The 25367-nt window shown below is 44.0% G+C and overlaps 4 protein-coding genes across 7 annotated transcripts in view; 1 reads left to right on the forward strand and 3 right to left on the reverse strand.

Annotated features, from left to right (window-relative positions):
* The window catches only part of LOC126556264 (zinc finger C4H2 domain-containing protein), a 36834-nt gene extending 23503 nt beyond the window's left edge, over nt 1-13331 (forward strand). For all 4 annotated transcript variants that reach the window (XM_050211496.1, XM_050211497.1, XM_050211498.1 and 1 more), the window contains exon 6: nt 13316-13331. The gene's annotated coding sequence lies outside the window, so the exon portion shown is untranslated. The remainder of the gene's footprint in view (nt 1-13315) is intronic.
* Nucleotides 1-25367, reverse strand: part of LOC126556512 (peroxidase-like) — a 201458-nt gene that overhangs the window by 95218 nt on the left and 80873 nt on the right. The gene's annotated exons all lie outside the window — the stretch shown is intronic.
* On the reverse strand, nt 120-2800 carry LOC126555964 (protein vreteno). Its single transcript, XM_050211108.1, has 3 exons — nt 2586-2800; nt 1208-2522; nt 120-713 (listed from the first exon to the last, which is right to left on the reverse strand). Exons 1-3 carry the CDS (start codon nt 2798-2800, stop codon nt 120-122), a joined length of 2124 nt encoding a protein of 707 aa, XP_050067065.1.
* Nucleotides 19383-23900, reverse strand: LOC126567462 (uncharacterized protein K02A2.6-like). Its single transcript, XM_050223682.1, has one exon. It carries the CDS (start codon nt 23898-23900, stop codon nt 19383-19385), a length of 4518 nt encoding a protein of 1505 aa, XP_050079639.1.

Raw genomic sequence — 25367 nt, forward strand, 5'->3', positions numbered from 1 at the left:
ATAAATTTGTCATCTAATTCTACTCTTGGTAAAACTGTTTTCTGTTTTCGTCTTAATTTTAGCATTACCTATACACAATCGCTTGAGAATCAGCTCCGTGCGTGTAATGTAACTTTTCGTCAAAGGTTCGTTTGGCGCGATTTTAAAAAAATTCCCAGCTCATGCAAATTTAGCAGCGTGTTCGTTTCCTTTTCCTCTACACCGGGCAAACCTTTCATGACCGTATGTTGGCGAATGTCAACCTTTACTGGTTCATTTTCTGGCAGATAAATGTCTAGAAACATCGCATCCAGCACTAGCCCGTTCGCCTTTGCGTCCCTTAGATGTTCCACGATGCCATCGTGCGTGCGGATCACTTTCGTCGCTAGTTGGATCGGTAATTTACGCACGTTGGCCAAATCTACCAGTGTCATGGATCCGTAATCACACAAAAAGATGGCCGGTTTGCCATCGCCGGCCGTTTCGTAACAGACACCACGATACCAACGGTTAAGGCACTGGACCAAACACATTTCTCCTTCGCGGGGTAGGTATGATTCTTTCAAATCGGCCACCTTTCTACCGTAGCATTCGAGCATGGCTTGTAGATTTTTTAGGTATGGAAGATCATCTACCGCTATCCAGGTGATACGGCTGTCGAGCAGAATGGTTGTACGGTTAAGGATCATAATGCATTTGTTATCGCCAACTGTTGGCTCTGCTTGAGTTAGATCCTGGAAGGGTAGTTGAAAACAAAATAGTATCAAGAAAATTATTATTTATTCAAATTATTCACGCGATCCTATTTAGCGTTGGGGAAAGCGAATCCTAATGCGATTCGCTGTTGGGTAGCAATTCGAATCTACGAATTGCTACCCACACTGACAAAAGAACCAAATCTCGTTTCTCACTATAGTGAGAAGTACCTGTTTAACATAGTGAGAATCCTAGGAAAAAATCTTGCTTCTCACTATAGTGAATAGGCACTTCTTACTATAGAGAGAAGAAACATTTTGCTCCTGGCGAAGTGAGATTTTGTTGCCTAGAAAGAGGCTATTGAGAAGTGAGATTTCATTGCCATTGAAGATAGAGAATCCTTATCAGAATGAGCCTCGATAAAATCCAAATCGAATCTAATCATAATACCCTTGGAACAAATTCTTACTTCTCACTATACCGAAAGGCAGCGAATGTTCTGAATCTGCCAACACTAATCCTGATATCTTACCTTATACATAACGAAAGCATTACTTCGTACGTTGCGTCCTGGGCTTGTTTCAAGCCGTATTGGCATAATTTTTATCAGCCTGTTGATCTTTTCGTTCACGCTTGCTCCTTCGGGTGTTTGCAGCTGCACATCGACGATATTATTAACATGAAATCGATAGCTCATCTGCAAGGGGCGGTCCTTCAGCTTCGTCAAGTATTGTACGGCCTTTTCACGTTCGCCTGGTTCATCCGTAATGTCCGTTAGGCACACCTTGTACACCTGCACCTTTCGGTAGGCGAGACGGATATCGTCAATCAGTAGTAGAGCGCGATTGTCAACGAACGTTACCATCCCATGATCAATGAATACACATTTCGATTTGTCCGGACCGACTTCCGCTACCAGTACACGTCCGTACACATTCAGCGGCTCGTACAGGGCAAGATAAATGTCCCCAGGTACAGGAACTTTACTATTTACAACCGGAACAGCATTCAATCCTGCACGAGCAAATTCGCCGATAGTTTTCAGATATTGCTCATTAGCGGCAGGTTCTGCCAATCGTACATAAATACGATCCGGTGTTGGAATGGCCGTAATAAACACCTTCACCTTCGTCCCCGGAAGTGGATCTCTGGTGAGAATGTTGACCGGGGGAGCTTGCTTTGGTACAGCCGTTTCGCATTTGATCTCGCTCAACGTATCATCTGCGGATGCTGCTGCTCCTGCTGCTGTAGGACACAACAGTTTGTGTTCCTCGTAGTGTTGCTTCTGATGCTGCACCGAGCAGTAGTACGTACGGCAACCCTTGCAGTAATTAAATCCATACCCTTTGCAAACCACGCAGTACGAATAATCAAACCGGGCATGCTCCTTCTCGCTGAGTCCTTGGTACGAGAAGCAGTCACCATAGAGCTTATTTTTTTCGTTGGGATGCGATTTTTGTAAAGCATCCACACGTTCCTGCAGTTCCGCCGGATCATAATCCATTATTTTGGGTGTTTCGAACAAATCCTCTACTTTGTAGATGCGAAAAAACAGCTCCGGATCTGTCCGCCTTAAACACCCATCCAACGCACGATAGTTTACACTCGTCGCTAACAATTCTTGCACGGGAAAATTGATCAACAGTGGTAATGAAAAGCCCACATTGAACCGACGCTTGAGGCTGACCTTTTCCCAGTCCTCGTCTGTCAATGGTGCACGAGACACAGGTTCACCGTTCTGAGTGACTGGTACCACGGTCGGTAACGTTTCTTTTGGTGTTGCAATGTCCACATTATAGTTATAGCCAAGCTTCATGTTAAGCTGTTTGACGGCAAGGGCGGCTTCACTAAAAAAAACACAAAAAAGCCAATTAATAACTTGCGTGCTGCACATTATGCATCGTTCTTACCTTTCGTTGGAAAATTCGACAAATGCAATGCCGGGTGTGTTTGTTTTGAACGCATCCACCACCGTGCCATATTTGCTGCACAGCCGCCTCAAGCCGGGTACCGTTAGGTCGCCTACATTGCGCAGTATTATTTTGTTCAGTGGTTCCTCTTCGGGATCTTCAAGCTTCCAGGCGTCTGTCGATGTAGGATCCACTTCGTCCGGTGCAGTGGTCATACTTTTGCAATTAATTTTTGGGCACACTTTGCGGGTATGTACGGACAAGCACGGATTTGTTTGCCGCTATGACCGGTAAGCACATTTGAAGCGGGTGTTTGTGTTGACAGTTGTGCGGTTTGACGCGTGCTGTCAAACTGTTGCTTACAGTAGAGGACGCTGTGAATGGCGCCAAATAAACGGGAGGAAAACCGTTTTTAAATTTACCACGTGATCAGCATAATTTTCGTTGCACTTTTGCGGTAATAGCAATGCGGTGAGAATGCTCTAGTTAAATGTGGCTTTAGTTATTACAGATGTTAGATAGCGATATTCTGTAAACAATAATATATATGTTATAGAGAAAAATCAACTTATTCAGCTATACTAAAAAAATATTAAATTGTTATTAGTATTGTGAACTATTATCCTAACAATCACGATCCCATATAAAGAAACGTAGATAGAATGATAAATTATTAGCAAAAGCTGTTCTTTAGCTTGTTTCATTAGCCTGCAGCTCGAACAGAACTTTTAAGCAGCTCTTAAACAGCGTATGGTGGGTTGTCGGTTGGAGACCAATCTTTCACAAATCTGTGTTTTTGGTTGGCAACACAACCAAGATAAGTATGGATCTGCCATTTCTAGCTTCCTGGAGTTGGTTATATCTGGATAGTCAGTCGGAATCGGCGTGAGAAGAAATGATCCGGATAAGTGTTGGGTCGTGAGCGAAAGAGCTATCTCAATCGCTCCGCTCACCTTATTGGGTTGAGCGTGTCTTTTTGAGGAGGCCCCTACCCTAACGTATAAGGCCTTTACTACGAAACTACTACTGCTAACGCGAGGCCTCTTTTCTTAGACACCTTGTACCTTGCAGCTGTCGGGGCCGTAGGGGATCGCTTACTCCGTCCACTTTTAGATCTGCTACTATCCCATAAACTTCAGCAGTTTTGTGGAAATATTATTCTGACAATCGTAACTTTAACGACCTAATGTTATGATGAAGAAAGTGGTCAGGCTGAATCAAACTAATCAGCGGCTAATCATTTGTTTAAAGACTGAAAAGTGCTCTGGGTGTCTTTTCTAAGGTATCACGTCCTGCTCGCCTCAAAACTATAACAGAAAGCAATGCTCCCAACCCAAAAAATGTCTTAAAAGAATGAAAATAATAACAAGAGAAACAACCAAAGGTAAAGCAAGCTCTATCAATCCCACCCCCCAAGTAAGCAACCAACAGAAGGACCAAACCAGGGTCCATATTCTGATAGGTGCCATAAATGTAGGAAATGAGAAAGCCACCATCCGAAATGTATAATCGCGGACGCGCGTGCCCACGTTGGGTGGAAAGCTTGCGTGTTTTATTGGCCTAGCAAATGGAGGACGCCAAACGGCGACGGGAGTCCTCCCGTTTTCCGGGCTAACTTTTCTCATTTGCAATAAATCATCTCGCACTTGTCGGTTTCGGGCGGGTTTTTGGTACACCGAACGACGTATCCCTAAAATCACTGTACGCAGGATGGCGTACCCTTCCTTTTTTGTGTTCTATTCTTTATTACGAAAGCTCGTGGATGGCCGAAGGATATTCGAATGCAACGCGTCATCATGTTAAGGTCCGGGATAGTATGTTTCGGACTGTGGAAGACTGCTTTTTTTTTGTTGCTGCTAACAACCATTTTTACTACACTCAGTTCGATGGGAGTAGAACGGTGCCTTCCATTTTGCTCGATGCATTTTACTCTCCATATTTTGCCTCCGGTGCTATTACGACGCCACTCACTGAATAAGATGAATGGACGGAACAGCACTCCAACTGTTAGTATGGCGGGGGGGTCGTTGATGTCTGCTAGGTCAAAGTTTTTCAGAGCGGCATTCGTTGAGGCTTTGGGCAACTTCTTATCCCTACCACATACGATCCCTACCCCCTATCGGTGACCATGATTTATGAGTTAAAGGTGAGGCGAAGAATTTTTGCGCGGGAATCCTTGTCACCGCCACGCACATCGTCAGCTGTGAAGTGGAGCGAAAAACAAAGAACAGAGTTAAGAAAATTGGAAGAAAATCAATAAACGTGCGTTTTTTTTCCGTTGAAGGCGTTACACTGGCGTTATGCGGGCTTTCTTTTCAGTCACTGCACTGCAACATTTTGCAACGCGTTACCTAATGCAACAACCGTTCTCCACCGTTGAACGGAAAATCCTAACGCCGGAGAATGGGTGAGAGTAATCTCCGGGTGGAGCAAGAGAGAGAGAAAATTTCCACGGCTTGTTTGAAATTTCTCAGCAATTTTCTCACTCTCCAGAGCATCGGAACTGAACGAAGATTAATGCCGAGCAAGCAGGCTTCGGCCGCTTGCTGATTTTGAATGAATGCATGCGATGGAAGAATATTTATTCTTGGACTTAGACTCCGAGTTTGCACTATGAATTTTTTTAGACAAACTATGGGCATGTATTTTTGGTTGTTTTACAAATATTAGTAAATGAAACCACTTAACTTCTTGCTAATCAAAACCTGTTCTTAAGGACTTTATAGCCTAGTTTAATCGAAATTCAAAATTGTTCTGCAGCGTTTTCCCTACATGATGTTCCAATTACTCATTTAATCCATATTCACACAAAGCGGTCACTTCCTTCGGTGAGTGTTATTAATAGACGTTCCACTTATTCATCGCTAACGACTTAACGCCTGATTCGACGGGACTAAGATTGTTCCAGTATGGTTTGATTTTTAGTTTTTTGCATGCATGAGTGCATGGAGTAGTAATAAAAACATTCACTCCATGCACCAGCTCGATCAGCAGATCGATCATTAGTTTCTTTGGTCTTGAACACATTCTGATTCTTTGCCATACGCAAGAAGGTTATAGCGTACACTTGGTGGGACCTATTCCAAAACATTTTACTACGACCCATCTGGTAGTGGAAAACAAATTATGCGGAAATAGACACGAGTTAAAACTATTTAAGTCCCTCAAGCTTCAAGCATGGCTTTTATAATATTTTTTTTTATTCATAGAGGACGGTCAGGCCGTATTGCTTTTTTATAATATTTTATCCATTATACTTCTTTCAAGCCAATGCATTTGTTTCTAGGGGTTTTCTAGGGTTATCTAAATTTATATCTCTACTTCTTCTTTGCTTATTGCTTTGCTTCTTTGCTTCTTTGCCATCGAATGGCTTGCTAGACTTGCTGATATTACGTAGTTGGATATTCAGTCCTCATTACGGGGGAAAGCCCAGGATGGGACTTGAATTCCGGTCTCACCGTGTAAAGACCGGCGCTGCTGTCACCTACAGCACCGAGTCATTCTCCCAAATTGATATCTCTGTAAATCCTTTTACTTGACATCCTGGAACGTGGAATGAATTTAATATTGCATGAACCGATGTATTGCGCGTCATAATTGGAGACTCTAGATCAAATTTTTAAAGGTTCGTAGAATTATATTAGCTTTTATATTAGTATAAGTTTAGTAAGCTGTTTAAGTTTTCTAAGTGTATGGCATATTGCCCACTGTGAGCTCTGATTATCCAATTACGTGTCATCAGTAAGTCTAGTAATTCATTCAATGGCCTGGGTGATCTACTAGGCCGAGGTGACCTAGTAGATCGTTAAGCCAAGCAGAAGAAGAAGAATATGTCTTGAAGATGATTTTTTTATTAGTATAGGCCGGCTAGGCCGTATTGCTGTTGAAGATAAACTTCTGAATAGCACTTTTTTGTTGTGATTTTTTTCTTGGTAAAATTGTTAGATTGATATTGATTACATTTGATATAGTAAATGTCTACTCTAAATATCCATATAAATATCCAAAATATTGCAGACTTTATTTATCTAAGAGACATATCAAGTTCTTAATTAACGACCTTCTAGGTCACATCGGCCATCTTCTAATGGCTTATTAGACTTGCTGATACCACGTAGTTGTATAGCCAGTTCTCACTACGAGGGAACGATCCGGATAAGACTTGAACCCCGATCCGGCAGTGTGAAGATTGTCGCCCTTCAATATCAAGTTATTTGTTACAATATTCGTTATACACCACAACGAATCCATCTCGCCTTAATCCAACATTACCAAAGTTTAAAAGGCCAAAAGGCAAAAAAACCCTTGTTTTTATTTCACCGTCAAGAATGACAATGTCAATTTGCCACGGTCACCAAAGATTCGACCAAAGAGTAGGAAACGGAACGCCAGTCAGCACTCTGGCAGCTATGGACACACGAGCATCAGGCCCGATCACTATCGCCGGGTGAAAACTCAATTAATTCCACAGCCCACAGCGTGTGCTTTCCAAGTCCGGACACGGCTCAGACTGACCGAACGGGGGCTGTTTTACTCGGGTACGGAATTTTCACGGTCACTCATCTGGTCAGTGCATCCAACGGAGCCACGCGAATGGCCTCACGATAAATAACCTGACTCGGCGCTCGCTAGTGCACAGCTCAGTCCCTTTAGCGCTAGGCAAATGTTTGCAGAGGGTTTTTTGATGTTTTTGCTGCCAGCAACAAACAGTTGGATGTACCGGGGAGTTTGTGCAGCTGGTTTTGCTGGAGGAGAATGATTTGCGGTATGCAATTTATGTGTTATATTTATGTGAGCTTAAAATGGCAATATTTAACAATGCTGAAGGTCGCTGTTTAGGTAGCTTGTTTTTATTTTTGATAAGAAAGTGTCTTTTTCGTAGAGTTTTGAAAGCAATAATTTTGGAGATAATCGAAATCTAATTTGTTTTCCTTCTTGGCTTAACTAGCTGCTAGTACATGTAAGCCTTCAAATGTCTTACTGGACTTATTGATGCTCCGTAGTTGGATAGTGAGCAGTTGGACTACGCGGGAATGAAGTCAGATGGGAAATTACCTTCGGTCGTACCTTCGGCCGCGTGAAGACCGGCACAGTTGTCTTCACTCATCTCGGCGACCGGACTGCCGCCTCAATTATTGATTCGTAATCAATATATTTTATACTTCAGCTCTTGTCTTAACAAGAAAACAATTCCTCCTCGTGAATCATTGCTTATCGCTGTCACAGCCCCTTGAAGCTACCATAGCCTGTCTATTTTTATTTACAACCGTACTTTCACAGCCTAGACACGCGATAGGAAGCATCCCATCCATCACTAGCAAGAAAACAAAATGCAAAACGAGTGTAATATTTACAAAATGTGCCAAAGCGTCGCTGGAATCTCGAACAAACGGATCGAGCTTAAATCATTTTATCATTGGAATCGCATCTTTTCCGCATCGTGGTGTTGTGCTGCAACAGCAGCATCCAGCATCACCGCACCATCGATTCAGTTCATCTCGACGCTATCTACACGTGGCATCGGGCGTTTTGGCAGAGCATCGATTAACTATCACTATCATCGGCTTTAGGTTTCGCCACTACAGATGTCTGCCAGAGATCGATATCTGCTAACCTTTGAGGATGTCGTAGAAAGTCTCCCGGCGGCGTCCAAGGCACGTTACAAGGTGTCGACGGGTCTGCCGGAACCGGTTGATGGCAGGCTACATGGGGCTAATCCTAAGGGTCTAAAAAAAAAAACGAACAAAAACAGACGTCTTGAAATAGCTACAGCAGCACGCTGCGATGTTTGGCGTGAAAGCACAAGCGCCACGCACTGTGGGACGCATGCAGCAGACACGCGTTTAAAGGGACAGCTGTGTCAGCTGATTTTTTTTTTGCTGCTGCTATTACTCTCTTCGGGCAGGCGTTCCAGGCGTTGGATGGTATTTGGATCGATATTTTATAGCACCCGTCCGCCCTCTTTTCCCTCTCCCATTTTCTAATCGGCCTGCAGAAGCTCGAAGCTTTGTCAGCATTTAGCGCGTAAACTAAACACAAAACACATCACATCAAATCGTTTTCTATCGGTAGCGCCTGGTAAAAAAAGGGATCGAGCCCGTTGAGTTACATTGTGTCATGGAGCGAAAAATTACAATATGTTTTGGTTCGGTTTTTATTTTAACGGCGCTTTTCGTCTCTTTTTATTTCGTCGCTGCTGCCGGCCAACACTGTTCGTGTTTTAGTTTGTGTTTTATATAATCGTTGTCCGCTTGCGCTTTGATTTCGTTTATTTTTCGTTAAAATATGCGTGAAATTGATTTTTTCTCCTGTTTCCTGTCGTGATTTGCAAGCTTGCCGTAGCTTTGCTTTGTTTTGATGTTTACAGGTTTGTTGTTTGTAAATCGGGGTTTTAGTTTATATGCTTTTTATCTGTTTTTAATCGTGGATTTATAGTGTTGGTGGTTTTTAAAGTAAACTCAATCGTTTTAAAATTAAAACATCGTTAGAGTAAAACGTATGCTTTTCAAAGGAGGTGTTATAAAAAGTTTATTTTTTTATTTCATTTGATGATGTTTTGTGGTTTTCCTTTAGTTTGTGATTTTTTCCGCAATGTTTTAATTGTTGATTTTGTGGATTTTTTTTTTATAACTTTTTAGTTATTTTTGCGACTGATTTTTGAATGTTTTTTTTTTTTTTAAAGAGACTTCATATTATTTGTATACATTTTCTTTGTTTTTTTTCCTCTCATTGTTTTGTTTTTCAAGTTGAATTTGAATAAAATTTTCCTTGACCTGTTGTTTTCCTTCTCATTTCCTATTTCCTTCACAAATCTTAAATTATATTTGATTTTTATATTCACATTTGAAATGAATGTTCACGCATAACGGTGAGACAGGAACTTGACGAAGAGCAATTCGTCAAGTGAGTAGTGAGTTCACTGAAGTGAGTAGTGAATGAGTGTCACTGGCATGAGTGACACTCAGAAAATTATAAATAGGGAAAATTTTGATAATAAATCTCTCTTACATTTTGGAACCTCGAAACCTACAATCCTGTTTGGTAATTATAACTGCAACAAAAAATCGATCCGAAATTTCGCGAAGCTGTTCAATGAATTTTGTATACTTTCCCGTTTTCTTTTAATGTAGTACAATGTCTCAAAATTAAAGAGAGTGAATGTTTTTTTTACACTTCACTTAAAATTTATTTTTGCTTAGCATGCTACTTTTAGATATTTGTTTGTTGAGTATTTTTTTTATTTTTAAATGGCATTCGAACACGATGAAGAACCCATTCACATCAAAACTCCCTTCACTGTCATATAGATTGCTACACTTCCACCCTTCACATTTGAGTTTGATTCATCCTAACACACCTAACTTTTGGCATTATTGGAGTGTTTATTTGCTCCTCTTAAATAAATCTTCTCATCGCGTGGTTCCGCCTGTAGCGGTCCAGTTTGTATGTTTATTTATCAATCGTCACTAGCGACAACCAGCGCTGTTTGATGGATACATATTCAGCGACCTCAGCTGGCAGTACCTTTTTACGACTGTGAGATCGACCGTTGAAATGTGACAGATTCGGGGCGACTGGTTGAGATCCATTCCCAAAAAAAAAAAAAAAAAAAAAAACGTAGACTTATGTTCATCCGCTGACAGGATGATGAAATCGTGGGAATTCGGAGAAGGCATACGGCCCTCGGTTTCCCGTACCGCTTTGCTATGATTTGCTTAAGTTTAGCGTTTCCTTATTGGCCGGCCAAAATTTCCATTTCGCAGACTTGAAGTGATACGTTTTGCTAGGCAGGAGTCATCCGAGCAAACATGAACAAAATTCGACAGGAAAGGCGTTTCTTCGGTACGGGGCAGATGCCCAAATCATCATGTTTGACCTATATCGTCGGAACAGCATTTGCAATGCGTACTCGTGCAGTGTTTTGACATGGCTCATTGATCGCGCTGATTGTTATCTAGATGGTTAGGGTGAGATAAATGAAAATAGTCGAAACTGCTCTGTTGGAAAGGGGCTAAAGCAAACTGTTTTGCATATCGTGATTGATGGGCTCATTTGTAACTGGGTGGCATTGGGTGTTGAGTAGTGAGGCATAACCTATGGTTTGATCAGTTTAGAAATTAATGAATAAAGGCTTGATGGATGTTTATTGAAAATGAATGCTTAACTGTTCATTCAAGGTTTATCTCACATAAAATTCCAAAATAAAAATAATGAACTCCTTCGAACAGGTGACTCCACTTCCTCTTAATACTGTAACAAATTGGAACATTGTGATTGTAATCGCCTCCCTTGTGCATGCTGTAAAAGGCTACCAAACGTGATAGCAACTGTTAATTGCTGTCCATTTACAAGAATCACCATCAAATTTGATGACCAGAATCGAAGAGAGCAAACGTGATCAATGTCACCGCTGTGTGAGTCGTATCACAATCCACTGGATCCGTCCAAAACGCTTTACGCCGTACGGGTGTAGTAAACTGACCGGAACTTGTAACACCCCTTACCTGGGCGTTTGTGAAGCTACGAGCAGGCAAAGGCACGGTAAAATAAAATTTCGAAAACGGGCCGGTCGAAATGGGTTGAAAATAAATCGCTGAAATCGAAACCCATTCAATAGATAGCAATCGGAGCAAAGTGTCGGCCTAGCGTGCCTCTTACTGGGGAGTGTATTTCGGGCAGTATGTGGTTGGAGTAGGATTATGTACGGGTGGTTGGAAATAGCGTCAAGCGAGAGGTTATGGTTTCATGTATTAACGGTTGGTTTGAGTAAGGAGACTCAATCGAGTGGAATCGTAAAGTGAGGACAAATTTGAGAAATGCCGACTGGTGCGAAGAACCGTTTACCATCAGGTTGTGTTTTTTTTTTCACCCCATCATACTACGTTCCACACGTTTTGATAAGCTACATCGTTTGCAAATTCATAACAAAAAGATAATTCTTGCGCTTCTTGCGAAATGCACCCAGACAGGTTTTCCATTAACGCTAATTCATGCGCTAATAATTCTTTCAAAATGAAAACAAAAAATCTTGACATGTCTATCAAAATGACTGAAATTGATTTAAAATTCGCGAGCGATAGACAAAACATGAGCAAAACATTAATTAATTCATTAAATATTTCAAGAACACATTTCGGACATTTGCACTTATCAATTCTATGATTTAGTTTTGTTGGACCAAGAAATAAAATTTTGCAACATTTTTTTTGCATTATGTTTTCGGTTCCTGATGGCAATGATGACTTATTATTTTGATTGGATCATTTTTGCTAAAAAAAATTAATTTTACTTCAAAGAAAGGGCATAAGGTCACTTATTTCTTTACGCTGATTTATTATTAAGTAATGGCGGCACGTTGCCGCATTGTCATCATCTTTCATCGCTGATGTCATGCACATTCTTGATGTTGGCAATGGCTCATAAATCTATGACTATTTTGTTCATTAATAGAAAAGTGAAAGCATTAGATATTTCTAATTTGTGCTTCTTGACCTGCTCAGAAGACTTGCCTGATCTCCGCCAGGTTTGGTTACATTTGATCCAGCCAAAGAGCCCTCCTGGTTCCTGGTCCGGCATCCTGATCACCTGCCTCAACCATCGTATCTTCGACACGCGCTGCTCGCGCACACCGCCAAAGAGAATCCTTAGGATTCGTCGTTCAAATATGGTGAGTGCTTCGGTGTCCTCCGTCAGCATAGTCAAGGACTCACACCCGTACAAGACTACCAGACGTATCAGTGTCTTGCATATTGCGTTTCACTCTGGGCTTGCTTTTCAGTCGAGTGTACGCCCCGCAAACTGCTGCATCGCAGTTCGTCCGATGATGTTAATGCCATCAGCGAAGTCAAAGAATTATCGGGATGTTGATGAAAATCATTCCTCGGATGTCGAAGCCGACGCTTCACATGCAACCTTTCAGAACGATGTCAATCAGCAAACAGGATAGTCCGTGTCCTTACCCCAAACCTCGCTTACATTCAAACTCTCTCATACCTTGCACTGTAATCCTTCTTCCGGCCTTCAACAGTGGTACCAGCTTCTCAGGCCGTCTTAATTTCCTGTGCTAGTGTGCCTGTGAATCTGTTGCTCCCGACTTTTATAAAAGATCTGCCGTCGAGTAAAGATTGGATCGATTGTCGATTTGATTCCAAAAAATCCAGCTTGTTAGTTTCCGATGAGAGCGACAAGCCCCAGGTTAGGAGATACAATGTAACCTTGCTATTGGATCTATTGTTACTCAACTTGATTTACTGATTAAAAGTTAAGTATCTGCTAATGTAAATTTCAACAATTTTAATTTTTTTATTTCGTAATGACGCCCAGGCCACATTCCTTAAAATGTAATATTATATCTAGCTTTACAACTAATACTACTTATGTCCTATTTGGAGGGCAGATATTTCCTTCTCCCTCAATTCAAGGACGATTCCCATCTCTTTGGCGAAGTCAAACAGAATCCGCGCATATTTGTAGTCTTTCTGACCCAGGATATCGCCCATCGGCACCGCCGGGGATCTTCCTGATGCCCGAACGGCTGCAAAAAGTCCGGGTCTAGCCGCATCGAACTCCACACATGACCAGAGGATGTGGTCAAGTTGTGGTATCCGTTGCTACAGCTACAAACCGCACTACCTATACGTTGAAGATGTGCATTCATCGCATAATGGTTCGACATAAGGTTCGACATCATGCGAATAAAATCACGATCTACCGGGAGCCAGTGAACTCAGGACCGCAGGGAAACCTGTGGTGAAATGGAGTGCAGGAACCTCCCGAGTTCGTCCTCATCCCACATGCTCTGCCAGCGGTCCATGCACAACTGTTGTGAGGTGCGAAGAAACTCGTGAGGGGGAATAGACCTCTCAAAAATGCTGCCATCGGAGGCACCTCGTTTGGCCAAGGATTCGTCTTTTTCATTGCCGGGGATCCCGCAAAGAGCAGGCAGCCATATAAGCGATATTCGGAATGCTTTATTGAACAAATAGCTTAGAATATGCAGTATTTTTCGCATAAAATAATCAGAGTTCTTTAATGCCTCGACGGATTTCAGAGCTTCGACAGCGTTTAGGCTATCAGTAAATATGAAATACTGGTCCGGAGGATTTGCGCTTATAATGAGCAGTGCGTAAAAAATGGCAGCCAGCTCAGTTGCATATACAGAGTATGGCTGTCTAAGTTTGTGGAAAGCTTCGGTGCATGTGTTAAATACACCGAAGCCCGTGCCCAAAAATTTTCTATTTATAATTTTTACTTTTCCATTGGCCTTAATATGCAAAGTTTTAAACTGCAATTTACTCCAAATTTAAATCTGAAAGATTGTTGCGGCTAGCGCCATCTATCGTCAAATTACGTAAACCATTTCTTACACTGCTGATTGTCTTAGTAATCACTCGATTCTTCGTTTCGTTTCCACGATAATATACAACTATTTTTTGTTCAAAGGTCGAAGGTAACTTACCCACGCAAACCAACCTAACCACCGTAACCTCGTTTTACGCTGTCATCGTCGAATTCAGTAGCACGCCGTGCAAATGACTCAGCAGAAACGCTGGCTACCGCCGCTAAAACAAAGCAAGGTGTGTCCGGTTTCGCTTACTTACCGTCCGAGAAAGGATGACAGGTTTGTTATAAAATTCGGTGGCGAACAAATCGACCCACCGATAAGATCGTTCGCCACCATCCTGCTCGCCATGGATTTGTGCCCCTCTTTAATGGGACGGTGTGAAAGTTGAAAGTTTACCACCGGCCAGTGAAGCCGGCGTGTCCTTTAAGGTGTTGGTTTGTGGTGGTGCACGTAACTGATTGACAAGCCCAGTCCCACTCCGCCCAGCAGTGGTGGGCAGTTAAAAGCTACTAATGGGTTACCACCCTCGATTTGCATCTATTAATTGGATAATATCCAATGATTGCGATCATTATCGAACAGGAGAGCCGACACGTGAAGGAAAGCCGATTGGGCTCCCCATTAATGGTGTCTCATGCTAGGAGGAGAGATAGAGAGAAGAAGGTTTGCTGCTTCCTCTGTCTGTGTTTGCTCTGGAATGTGTGGGATTTTTTTTCTCGCCTGACCTGGTTGGTTAAATTCCAAGACCAAAAGCTATCGACTGCGTTTTGAAGGAGGATATTATTATCGTACAACTGAATTTGTCTAGTTTCTGCTAGAGACAAGCCCGGAGGACATGAATAGAAATCAAACGATTAATCGAACAATCCTTTGGACTGCCTTTGGAGCAAATGGACCCAGCAAGGATAACTGATCTTGCCTGTTAATGGTAGTAAGGAAGAGGGAGTAAGCTACTGAGTAAGATGGAGAAAGAGAGAGAGAGTGGGAGAGGCAGTAAAACAATGGCTGTAATCGAATGTTCGCCATCGAAACGTCCCACGCATATCTGGTGCTTCCTCGGGGCGATGGGAAGATTATTCCAGCCACACTTCGTAACGAAAGTTCAACCAACGAACCATAACTAACACAAAATGGCTCCGGTTCCTGGAACACGACGGTTGCTGCTGCTATTGTCATCGGCGAATGTCTTTGCGACTCCCCGGCTAAGGACAATGAGCTAACGTAGCGAAATCAAAGCTTAGTCTAGCGTGAATCGTCTGTCGCTTTCGGGAGTATCTAGCCGGCGGAAGCCCTGCTCGGGGCTGAAGCGTCGTACGTGCTGAGCGTGCTGGAAGTGGTACACCCTTGCACTACAACTTCATGCTTCAACTCATCCACTGTCCAAAATGGATCCAATTGGCAGGCCAGCTTATTCCTGCTTAATCCGCTGCAACCGAAACCATCAGTGTATGTGTGTGTGTGTGGAGTGGCGTTCCAGATGGGCTTCCAGAACCGGGCGACCGGAGACGCTTGAAGTGGTGCTACTGCGAAATCGAACGAAAGGAGCGAGTCAAAATTCCTGCAGATAAAATCGAAATGTCAAATACAATCAGTGAAATTGAGAGGAAACCCCATAAAAGCCATCTCCTGTAACAGGAAAAACCTTCCGAAGAAGCGCGTACACAACTCGCCACGAGGAGCAAACGTCAAACAGCGTGCCTGGGAAGCTGGAGCTCGGGTGGAGATGGAGATTTTCGGGCATAAATGGACGAATGGATGAATGGGAAATGGTTATTAGGGCGACCTGGCGATGGAATGAAGCCGGGAAGGAATTTCACCGGTTGATATCGAATATTACAAATGGAAGCCCGGGAAAACTCTGATTCGCACGGATAAGAAGGTCATCCGTGACAGACAGCGGGCACTTCCGTGCTTTTGTGTTCATAATTTCTGTGGGCTCTTATAGGTTTTGGTAAAGACTCAATTTAGAGATTGATCTTTCAACACCAATGGAGACGTTGAGCAGCTTTTCAGTCCGCTGCGAAATGAATTGACTTTATTATCGAAATTCTTGTTAAATTATGTTACTTGGTTTCGAACGTTATCGTCAAAAGCGTTACTGTTAATATTTTCTGCATAGAAAAAAATGATCACAACTGGGAACCCTTTTTCTGGGGATGTTTTGTGTTTTTGTAAAGGATTCGTTGTAGATTAGCTGTCCAATATTGGGAACTTTTTTCCGAACTGCTTCTTTCTTTCCTGATGATTGAATTGATGTTTGCCTTCGAACCTCAAAGCAGCTTAAGGATTGTGGCTACAATGCACAACATTCGCTTGATGGTGACCGGGTACGTACGGTTAGAAAAATGGCTAAACCTCTTCTTCAATCCCTTTCGTAAATGTCGATTCCTCAAAGGAGGAATCGACGGTAGGAGCATTTCGAAGATGAAAGGTTTTCAGGGAACCCCAACTGGAAATGGTTGTTCCTTTTATTATCATCAAATGAACCAGTGGTATCTTTCGTTGTGGGAAAATAAACCCTTTTTAGGGAAACTTTTTTTTTAAGAATGAAGGGCTTTTCTCAGAAGCTAGTTGATCGGCAAAATCGGCTGTCAAATTAATTAGCTTTGATCTTGAGAAAAACTTCCAAACACAAACCTGCCAGAATTTATTTATTGATGAGAGATCGTTATTAAGAATCGGGTTTGGGGGTCATGAAGTTTTGGAAGTAATGTAGTGAAAAGCTTTCAGAAAGAGTTTAATGATATATTTTGGGAGTTAATAATGCCAAATGCCAGCAACGATAATGCTATTAAGTTAAATTAATTAATAGGTTAAATTGATAGTAAATTAAAAATGTCAATAAGTTTCATTTCAAAAGATTTCTTTTCAAAAGTTATCTGTAACTACACTATAAAAATACCCTTCACGAATACAAGTACCATTTAAAAACTTCGTATAGCGTCGAGTGGTTGTGATTCTAGTTGCTTTTCCTGTGCTTAGATTCCACTGTATTTTTAACAGGAGGTTTTATGATATCTTGGAGAATACTTAAATTCTGGCCTTGTCTCTGCTTACGAGGGCCTGTTAAGTTTGCTTCTGGAAGTCGAAATGAAATGAAATAATTTACAAAAACCCTTACAAAGACACTTTTTGGCTTAACGACCTTCTAAGTTCACGCCGGCCATCATTGTCTTACTAGACTCGCAGATTAATCCTCAAACCAAATCTATTGGCCTCGCGTTTCAGTCGGGTGTACGCCTCGGACACCGCCGAAGATATCTGTCCGATGATGTCGATGTTATCCGCAAACCCAAGGAATTGGAGAGATCCGTTGAAAATCGTGCCCCGGATATCGAAGCCCGCGCTTTGCATGACACCCTCAAAAGCGATGATGAACAACAAACAGGAGAGTCCGGCCTCTTTAGCAGCCGTACCAGCGTTTAGCAGTGGCCTTTAGCAGCCGTATCAGCTTCCCAGGGAATCTGTACTGCTGCATGATGTTCCATAGTTCGGTACGATCTATGGTATCGTAGGCCGCCTTGAAGTCAATGAACAGGGCGTGCGTAGGGATCTGGTCCTCCCGGCATTTTTGGAGTAACTTCTGCTACTATAATAACTCGACTGTTAAGCCATACGGCCAAGCCGTCCCTGAGGGAATAAATAAAAATTTAACTGTTATTGAAATAAATGTATTATTAGAAGTACGTCAGAGCACATCTGAAATCCAAATAACGTGTGTGGTGTATATAACGAATGCTGGTTGACGATACTAAGGCGAACTCTGAGGAATATGAGAACAATTGTGAGGTCTTATCACATACGTAACTGGACCAAGATTATACAGTGAAATCACTTACTTCAAGTGCAACATTTACTGTTCCTTCAACACGCATAAGCGACTGAATGAAAAAAATTCAAGCAAGCAGTTCATCCAAGTGATGGAAATTCTTTTATTGCTATTTTTTCCTCCATTTTGAAGTAACAAAACTCAAACAAAAGAAAAGATAAAATTTTAAGGAAATAACCATCATTCCCTGTCCACCCCCGGGCTGTTTCCTGTCTTCTTTCGCGACGCTTCACGAAGATTAAGTGTAGCAATTGTTCGCGATGGCAGAGTGAAATTACTTTCGCCGAAAATCCTTCCATTTGCTATCGATCGTGCTTTTGGGGATTATAGACCGATAGGCGAGCAGGAGTAGCTAGATTTTGTTCCTTTCAATGTTCTGCGCTTCGCTTCATTGAGCTCAGCATTATTTTTTTTTTGCCCCGCCGGATCCAAATTGCTCGCAATAAAACTGAACTTCCGGTTGTACCGCGAACGATGAAGCTATTTTAAAACCCAGAACTTCCGGGTTTTGGAAAAAAAACATTATCTGAAGGGAAAAAAAATCCGGAACTAAACGAACCACTTTTCTCCATCAACAAAAAAAGTGTGATTTGAAACACAACGGTACGAACCAATTTGGCTTTTCACCTATTTTTCTTCTCCTTCCAGGGGAGTTCCATCAGGAAAATGATCTCAACTTCCGACAGGCACGTCCTTTTTTTCCGCGTTGGTAAAGTGTGTCTAGGCATTTTGGGACAACGGAAGGCATACACATTAAAGAAGTTGAAGGCGAAAGCACAGGTGCGTTTAGTCGAGGCTTTTTTCATTCTTTTAGATAAAATTTGAATGCTTCTTTGGTGGTGGGTATAGAAAAGGTAATAATGGAACGGTGACACACATAATAAAAACGACACAAAGTGGGGGAAAACTAAGTTTGAAAGAAGATAATTACTTTTTTCCTGATGATTTTATATTAGCTAATTAGAATAAGGAGGGAATGACTTATCAATATGTTCATAAACATTTTTACAACACAAGCGGTGTTGACAATACGGTACTGTAGCGACAAAATTAATTGTAAATAAATAAATGAATTTAATATTAGCTATCGGTTTGTCTACTCTGTTCAGTTTTTGTTAAATTAAAAAAAAAAACGATTTCGAAAAAAACGAGGCGTAAGTTTTCTTTGACGAGAGAGATAGTAAGAATTGGAGTGCTAGGAGAGAGTTAAGTGGAAAGGTTTGACAAATTGTTAGCTATTGATGTTGGAAACCTTTATAAGATTCCCAACGCCCTGTCAGTTAGACAGATAAAGCTAATCCCAGACGAGCCTGCCCTGGGATTAGTCAGGGAGTTTTGTGTTTATCACAATATAATAAAATACCTGCACGGTTTACATACATTTAAAACACAATTAAAAACTTTATTACATATTAAAAAGACACTACAGGACACACGTCTGTTCTCTCTGGTGGCCGCGTTTGGAAGAGAGCCCAGCAATATGGAAGCGCGCGCAGCCGAAGGTAACCGAACGACACCGCACATCGGTAGCTGTAACGTGACACATCGGTGACAGCACCGAGTAACGGTGCGTAACGCTGCGCGCTCACGGTGCATACAGCACCTCACACAACACCTCCCCCTTTTAAGTCAGCCGGTACGCGCTGAACCTACGAGGCAGTCTTCTAGACCTAGAAGAACGTCGTGGTAGCCGTGCCTGCTGGATGTTGTCTCTGTCAATAGTCGGGGTTGGTTCCTCTATGAAGTTTGCGGGCGCTGCTTGCGATGATGCTGGCGATGATGATGTTTCCACCTGCGCTGGCGGTGCTGACACTGATGCCGAATGTAGTGAGGATGGCGGTGCTGAAGACGCCGGTAGACTACACGATTGATGCGGCAAATCCCATTCATCCAACAGGATGTAAAGGGGCAGCTGATGCTCCTTTTTCTGGATCTGATCATCTGGGCCAGCACTTCGACGTCGGAGCTGATTCACGTGCCGTCGATGCCTTCGCTGGTCTTGGGTAACTACCTCGTAAATCACGTTACCCACTCGGCGAATTATCCTTCCGGTCATCCAGCTCCAAGAGTTCGCCTTGTACACCTTTGCGTAAACTAGATCACCCGGCTGCCACTCACGAAAGTCACTTCCAGTGATGGTGTCTGATGTTGCTGGCGGCCGTAGCAAATGGTGAACCGTCCTAGATGTTCTTCCAATCATAAGCTCGGCTGGGGTACGTTGATCTAAAACCGGATTTGGTGTGGATCGATAGGTCTGAAGAAATAGATCCAAGGCTTCTTCCAGCGATGTGGTTCCAACTCGTATCTTCTTCAACGCACGCTTGAACGTGTCCACGAACCGCTCGGCCTGACCATTCGATTGTGGATGAAAGGGTGGAGTTCGTATATGCCTGATGCCGTTACGCTCACAAAACTCCTTGAAGATCTCGCTGGTGAACTGGGTCCCATTATCGCTGACTAATGTGACCGGCGGTCCAAACCTAGCAAATATTCCTCGCAAGATGGTAATTGTAGACGATGAGGTAATACTTGCGGTTTTTACTATTTCCGGCCATTTTGAGAAGGCGTCTACCACGACCAGGAAATATGCTCCATCCACTGGACCGGCGTAGTCGATGTGTACCCGATGCCAAGGACCGGATGGTTTTGTCCAAAATGATGGCGCCGCTGCTTGTGGGGATTTGGCTGCGGCTTGACACGCTCCGCAGGTAGCGACGCAATCGGCGATGTCGTTGTCCAGTGATGGCCAATAAACGAAACTGCGCGCGATCGCCTTCATCCGCTGGATGCCTGGGTGTCCTTGGTGTAGCTGGTTCAGGCATCTTTTCTGCAAAACAGCGGGGACCACTACCCTCTCTCCGAAAAGAATACATCCTTCAACGGTCGTAAGCGCATCTTTTCTGCTGTGAAATCGAGCCAAATCCGCACCATAAGCCATGTTTCGAGGCCAACCTGCTTGGATGTACCCGTAAACTTGGCGTAGCAAAGCATCATTTCCTGTAGCCGTTGCAACTTCTCTAAAACGAATCGGAAATGGTTTTAGTGATTCTATGGCTACACAACTTACAACCTTCTCCAGCTCGATGCTCGCGATCATGTACTCCGGCTCCGGTTTCGCATGCTTGTTGATAAGCCGCGACAGAAGGTCCGCATTCCCGAATTTGTCCGTCGGTATGTACTCTATCTCAAAGTCGTACAGCTGCAGCGTAAGCGCGAACCGTTGCAGCCGATTAGCAGTATATACTGGAATGCCCTTCCTTGAGCCAAAGATCTGGAGCAATGGCCTATGGTCCGTTTGGAGTTTAAAATGCCTGCCATAGAGCATTTTGTGGAAGCGTGTTACCGCAAAGATGATGGCCAATCCTTCGCGGTCTATTTGGCTATACCCGGCCTCTGCCTTTGTTAAGGCCCGCGACGCGTGCTGCACCACCTTAATGGATCCATCTGCAAACCTGTGGCTAATGGTGGCTCCGAGTCCAACTGAGGATGCGTCTGCGGCTACGATGATTTCGGCTTTCGGGTCATAGTGGGTTAGGAGTAAGTCTGACTTCAAGATCTCCTTAAACCTGTTGAATGCACTTTCGCACTGTTTCGTCCAAACAAAACGGCTCTCATTTTTGAGTAAATCGTCCAGGGGGTACCTCAAATCCCGCATCCTGGGAACAAATTTGCCATAATAGTTTATTGCGCCCAAAAACGACCGGACTTCATTAACATTTGATGGCGCTGGAAGCTTTATTATGGCGTCGATCTTCTTTGGGTTCGGCCTTAAACCTGTTCGGTCAATGATGTGCCCGAGGTATTCTATTTGCTGCATCTTGAATGCGCATTTTTCGGCCTTGATCGTAAACCCAAAATCTTTTACACGCTGGAGCACCTTGCTGACATTCTCATCGTGCTCTCGTTCAGTCCTACCCCCGACGACAACGTCATCCATATAACCAGACGTGTCACACAAACCGGCAAGCATCGCATCGATAATCTGCTGGAATGCGGCTGGTGCTATCTTTAAACCGGGAGGCAGACGATTATAGAGGTAAAGACCTCGGTGCGTGTTTATTGTCAGAAGAGGCCTGTAACACTCTTCGATCTCGACCTGCAAAAACGCGTCCGACAGATCTATTTTGCTGAAAAATTTGCAGTGAGCCAACTTTGCAAAAATGTCATCAGGCAACGGCAACGGATACTCATGCGGTTGAAGCGCAGCATTCAGGCCAGTCGAATAATCTCCACAGATTCGAATACTGCCGTTGCTCTTACGTACGACTACGATTGGGGCTGCCCATTCGGAGTAATCGATGGGGGTGATAACATTCATATTCACCAATCGGTCTAGTTCCTTCTCAACAGTGGCCTGCATTGCATATGCCACGGGTCGTCTTGGACGGAAAACTGGACTGCAGTTTTCTTTAAGCTGCAGCTTGATCTGCGCTTTTGTACAAAGCCCTGTACCATGAAACACTTCGGGAAAACTGGCTTGTAACGCTTTCGGAACGTGCGTATTCGTTGAGATGGTTGCACAGAACTTATCCATCGGGACGGACCCAAGGCCAAAACTATCCACCAAATCTGCTCCCAGCAAGAGCAGGTCAACTTGAGCCACACGGATGATCGCTGGCTTGGTGGCGTGGCATACAGTAACGTCCGCTTTAAACTCGCCTAGCAGCTCCAGTCTCTCATTAGAGGCAGTTTTTGCACACACGGTAGGTTTAACCAATGATGGCTTCCCCAAACTCTCCCATGCGGTCCGACCTATGACCGATATATCTGAACCCGTGTCCAACTGCAAACGAACGTTAGTCCCATTGATGGAAACTTCCACAAACTTACGGGTGGCTCGCACGCTGCATACTCTAACGGTTTTAGTAGACCGCGGCGGCCGATAGCTTTTACGACCAACGTAGTTTCTCCGCTTGCGACAGCGTTCCTCCCGATGACCCGCTTCACCACACGCTTTGCATTTATGGGCGGATTTCGGACAATCCTTAACCCAATGCCAACCACCGCATAGCCAGCATGCGTTACTTGGCTTATCGTTCCTTGATCGGCCATCGCGAAACGTGCGATGCGAGCGCGATCCTTTATCGGAAAACCTATGATGGTTCCGTTCGCCATTTTGTACTGCCAGTACACTGTGCTCTGCCCCACCAGTTATCATTGCATTTTCGCTTTTAAGGTTTGCAATGCGGTTGCATTCCGCCGATATTTGCTCGAGAGTGATATCGGGGCGCTCTTCAATGCGAGTGAGCAGCTTCACTCGAAAATCCCTATCCGTCTCGTCCTTCAGCCCGCAGACAAAAACCAGACACTTAAGTTGTTCCTCGCTCATCCGACCCAGCTCGAAATCTACACAGGCCCGATTGACTCGACAGGCGTATATTAAAAAGTCTTCACTTTTATTCTTATTGAGCTGCATACACTTGTATCGCTTGGTCAGCAAGGACTCTGTTTTACCAAAAATGGATTTAAGCTTGACAACCGTTGTCTCGAGCGTATATTCACGGGGGTTTCGGGGTAATATGTAGTTCACGTACCTTTCGTGTTCTAACGGGCCCAGCTTCCGCAGAAGCAGACGCACTTTGGCTGCGTCGTCGATCCTGGCTGCATCTCTCATGAAAAGATCCTCGTAACGTGAGTACCACTTCTCGAACGTTACGCCCGCGTCAGCCTCGAAGCGAAATTCGGTGATGCTTCTGGCCAACGTATCCAGGATTTGCTCAGGGTTAAGGGGAGCCTCTCGATGCTGCTGATGTGGCTGTGATGCCATCTGCGGTTGTGATACCGGCTGCTGCTGCTGCTGTGATGCCACATGCGGTTGTGATACCGGCTGCTGCTGCTCCAACTTGGCCATAACCTGCTGCATTAGTTGAATTATTTGTAGCATTGTGGGCTCACCGTTATGTGTCGCATTTGGTTGCGAAGGCGGATGCTGGCTTGAAGAAGCCGTCGAGAGCGATGGCGGATGCTGGCTTGACGACGCCGTCGAGAGCGATGGCGGATGTTGGCTTGGTGATGAAGGGGCTCCTGCATGCTGATCCCGCGTTGCACCGTTCGGCTGGAACGGCTGACCATACCCGGGCTGTAGATGCGCGGCACCCGGAACATCAAACAGCTGCGAGAGACGACGCTGATCCTCTTCCATGTCTGCGTCCTGCAGGCTCGTATCCGTGCGACGTCGCTTGCGTGGGAACGGAATCTTGCACCACGTGTTTCACTATTTATGCACTGAATTTTACTTTTCACTTTTAGTCCTCGTCGCCACTTTTGTGTTTATCACAATATAATAAAATACCTGCACGGTTTACATACATTTAAAACACAATTAAAAACTTTATTACATATTAAAAAGACACTACAGGACACACGTCTGTTCTCTCTGGTGGCCGCGTTTGGAAGAGAGCCCAGCAATATGGAAGCGCGCGCAGCCGAAGGTAACCGAACGACACCGCACATCGGTAGCTGTAACGTGACACATCGGTGACAGCACCGAGTAACGGTGCGTAACGCTGCGCGCTCACGGTGCATACAGCACCTCACACAACAGGGAGCGAACGATCAGTCGCAGATCAACGAGGAACGAACAATGATCAGAGTGCTAAAAGCGGATTAATTTTTTTGTTGTTCTTCTGCTACTTACTAATAAACTAAGACAATAATAAAAGGTAAAAGAAGCCGCGCCTCGTTCTCTAACAATTGATTTATAAAGTTAACAAATTAGTTTTAATTAGTAAAGTCTTTTCCTTTTTTCGTTTTGGGCGTGCATCTCCATCGAATAGGACAGGTCTAGTCGAAAGCGTGCGGCTGCGGGCTCGGATACATCAGCATGATATAGAACAGCTTCTACGGTCTCGTGTGGAGTACGAGGCTGCTCGAACCACCTATTTGGACGCAGTTCGAGTCTCCTCTCCTTCAGTTTGCTGTCTATGTAATGGTGTGCCTCGCTTGTATGTATGATAAAGGATAAATGAGGATGGATGATGGATGGCAGAAAACCTCGGGATGCAGATTAACGAAGCAAAGACCAGAACTACGTGGGGGTGATGTACGGATAGGTGATCACAAATTTGAAGTCGTCCAAAACTTCACCTATCTCGGGTCAAAAGTCAACACCAAAGCATAGAGACGGAGTTGCGCGCTAGGGTACTGGCGGTCAGCCGGTCATTCTACAGCCTGAGGAAACATCTCACCTCAACCTCCACCTGGGTTCCGGGCCGCGTTCGAGAGGAAGATGCTCAGAAGGATTGTTGGCCGCGTATGTGTAGAAGAACAATGGAGACCTCACCATCGTGCAGCGAATTAGACTCGCCAGACTCCGATGGGCTGGCCATGTTATTCGCATTGCACCGGACGACCCAGCTCAGGAAGTTCTTTTAGGCCGTCCACAGGGACAGTGGAGGCGTGGTAGGCCCAGATTGAGGTGGGAGGATGGCGTGGAATCATCCGCCATTAAGGCCGGGATAACGTATTTCAGGACGACGGTGCGGGACCGTGAACGGTTCCGGACTATTCTGCGGCAGGCCAAGACCGCAAAGCGGTTGTAGCGATAAGTAAGTAAGTAAGTAAGAGGATGGATGAAAGATCTTGGTACGTCATTAGCATACATTTTGGA

This window comes from Anopheles maculipalpis, chromosome 2RL, assembly GCF_943734695.1.
Source record: "Anopheles maculipalpis chromosome 2RL, idAnoMacuDA_375_x, whole genome shotgun sequence".
Classification (NCBI taxonomy): Eukaryota; Metazoa; Arthropoda; class Insecta; order Diptera; family Culicidae; genus Anopheles; species Anopheles maculipalpis.

What these genes read in the sequence shown, in the direction of transcription:
- LOC126555964 (XM_050211108.1), bottom strand. Translation starts at nt 2,800, where the DNA reads ATGACCACTGCACCGGACGAAGTGGATCCTACATCGACAGACGCCTGG. An exon ending in GTCGAATTTTCCAACGAAAG is followed by an intron (nt 2,523 to 2,585) that starts GTAAGAACGATG and finishes TGTTTTTTTTAG; the next exon opens with TGAAGCCGCCCTTGCCGTCA. An exon ending in ATGCTTTCGTTATGTATAAG is followed by an intron (nt 714 to 1,207) that starts GTAAGATATCAG and finishes CTACCCTTCCAG; the next exon opens with GATCTAACTCAAGCAGAGCC.
- LOC126567462 (XM_050223682.1), bottom strand. Translation starts at nt 23,900, where the DNA reads ATGGAAGAGGATCAGCGTCGTCTCTCGCAGCTGTTTGATGTTCCGGGT.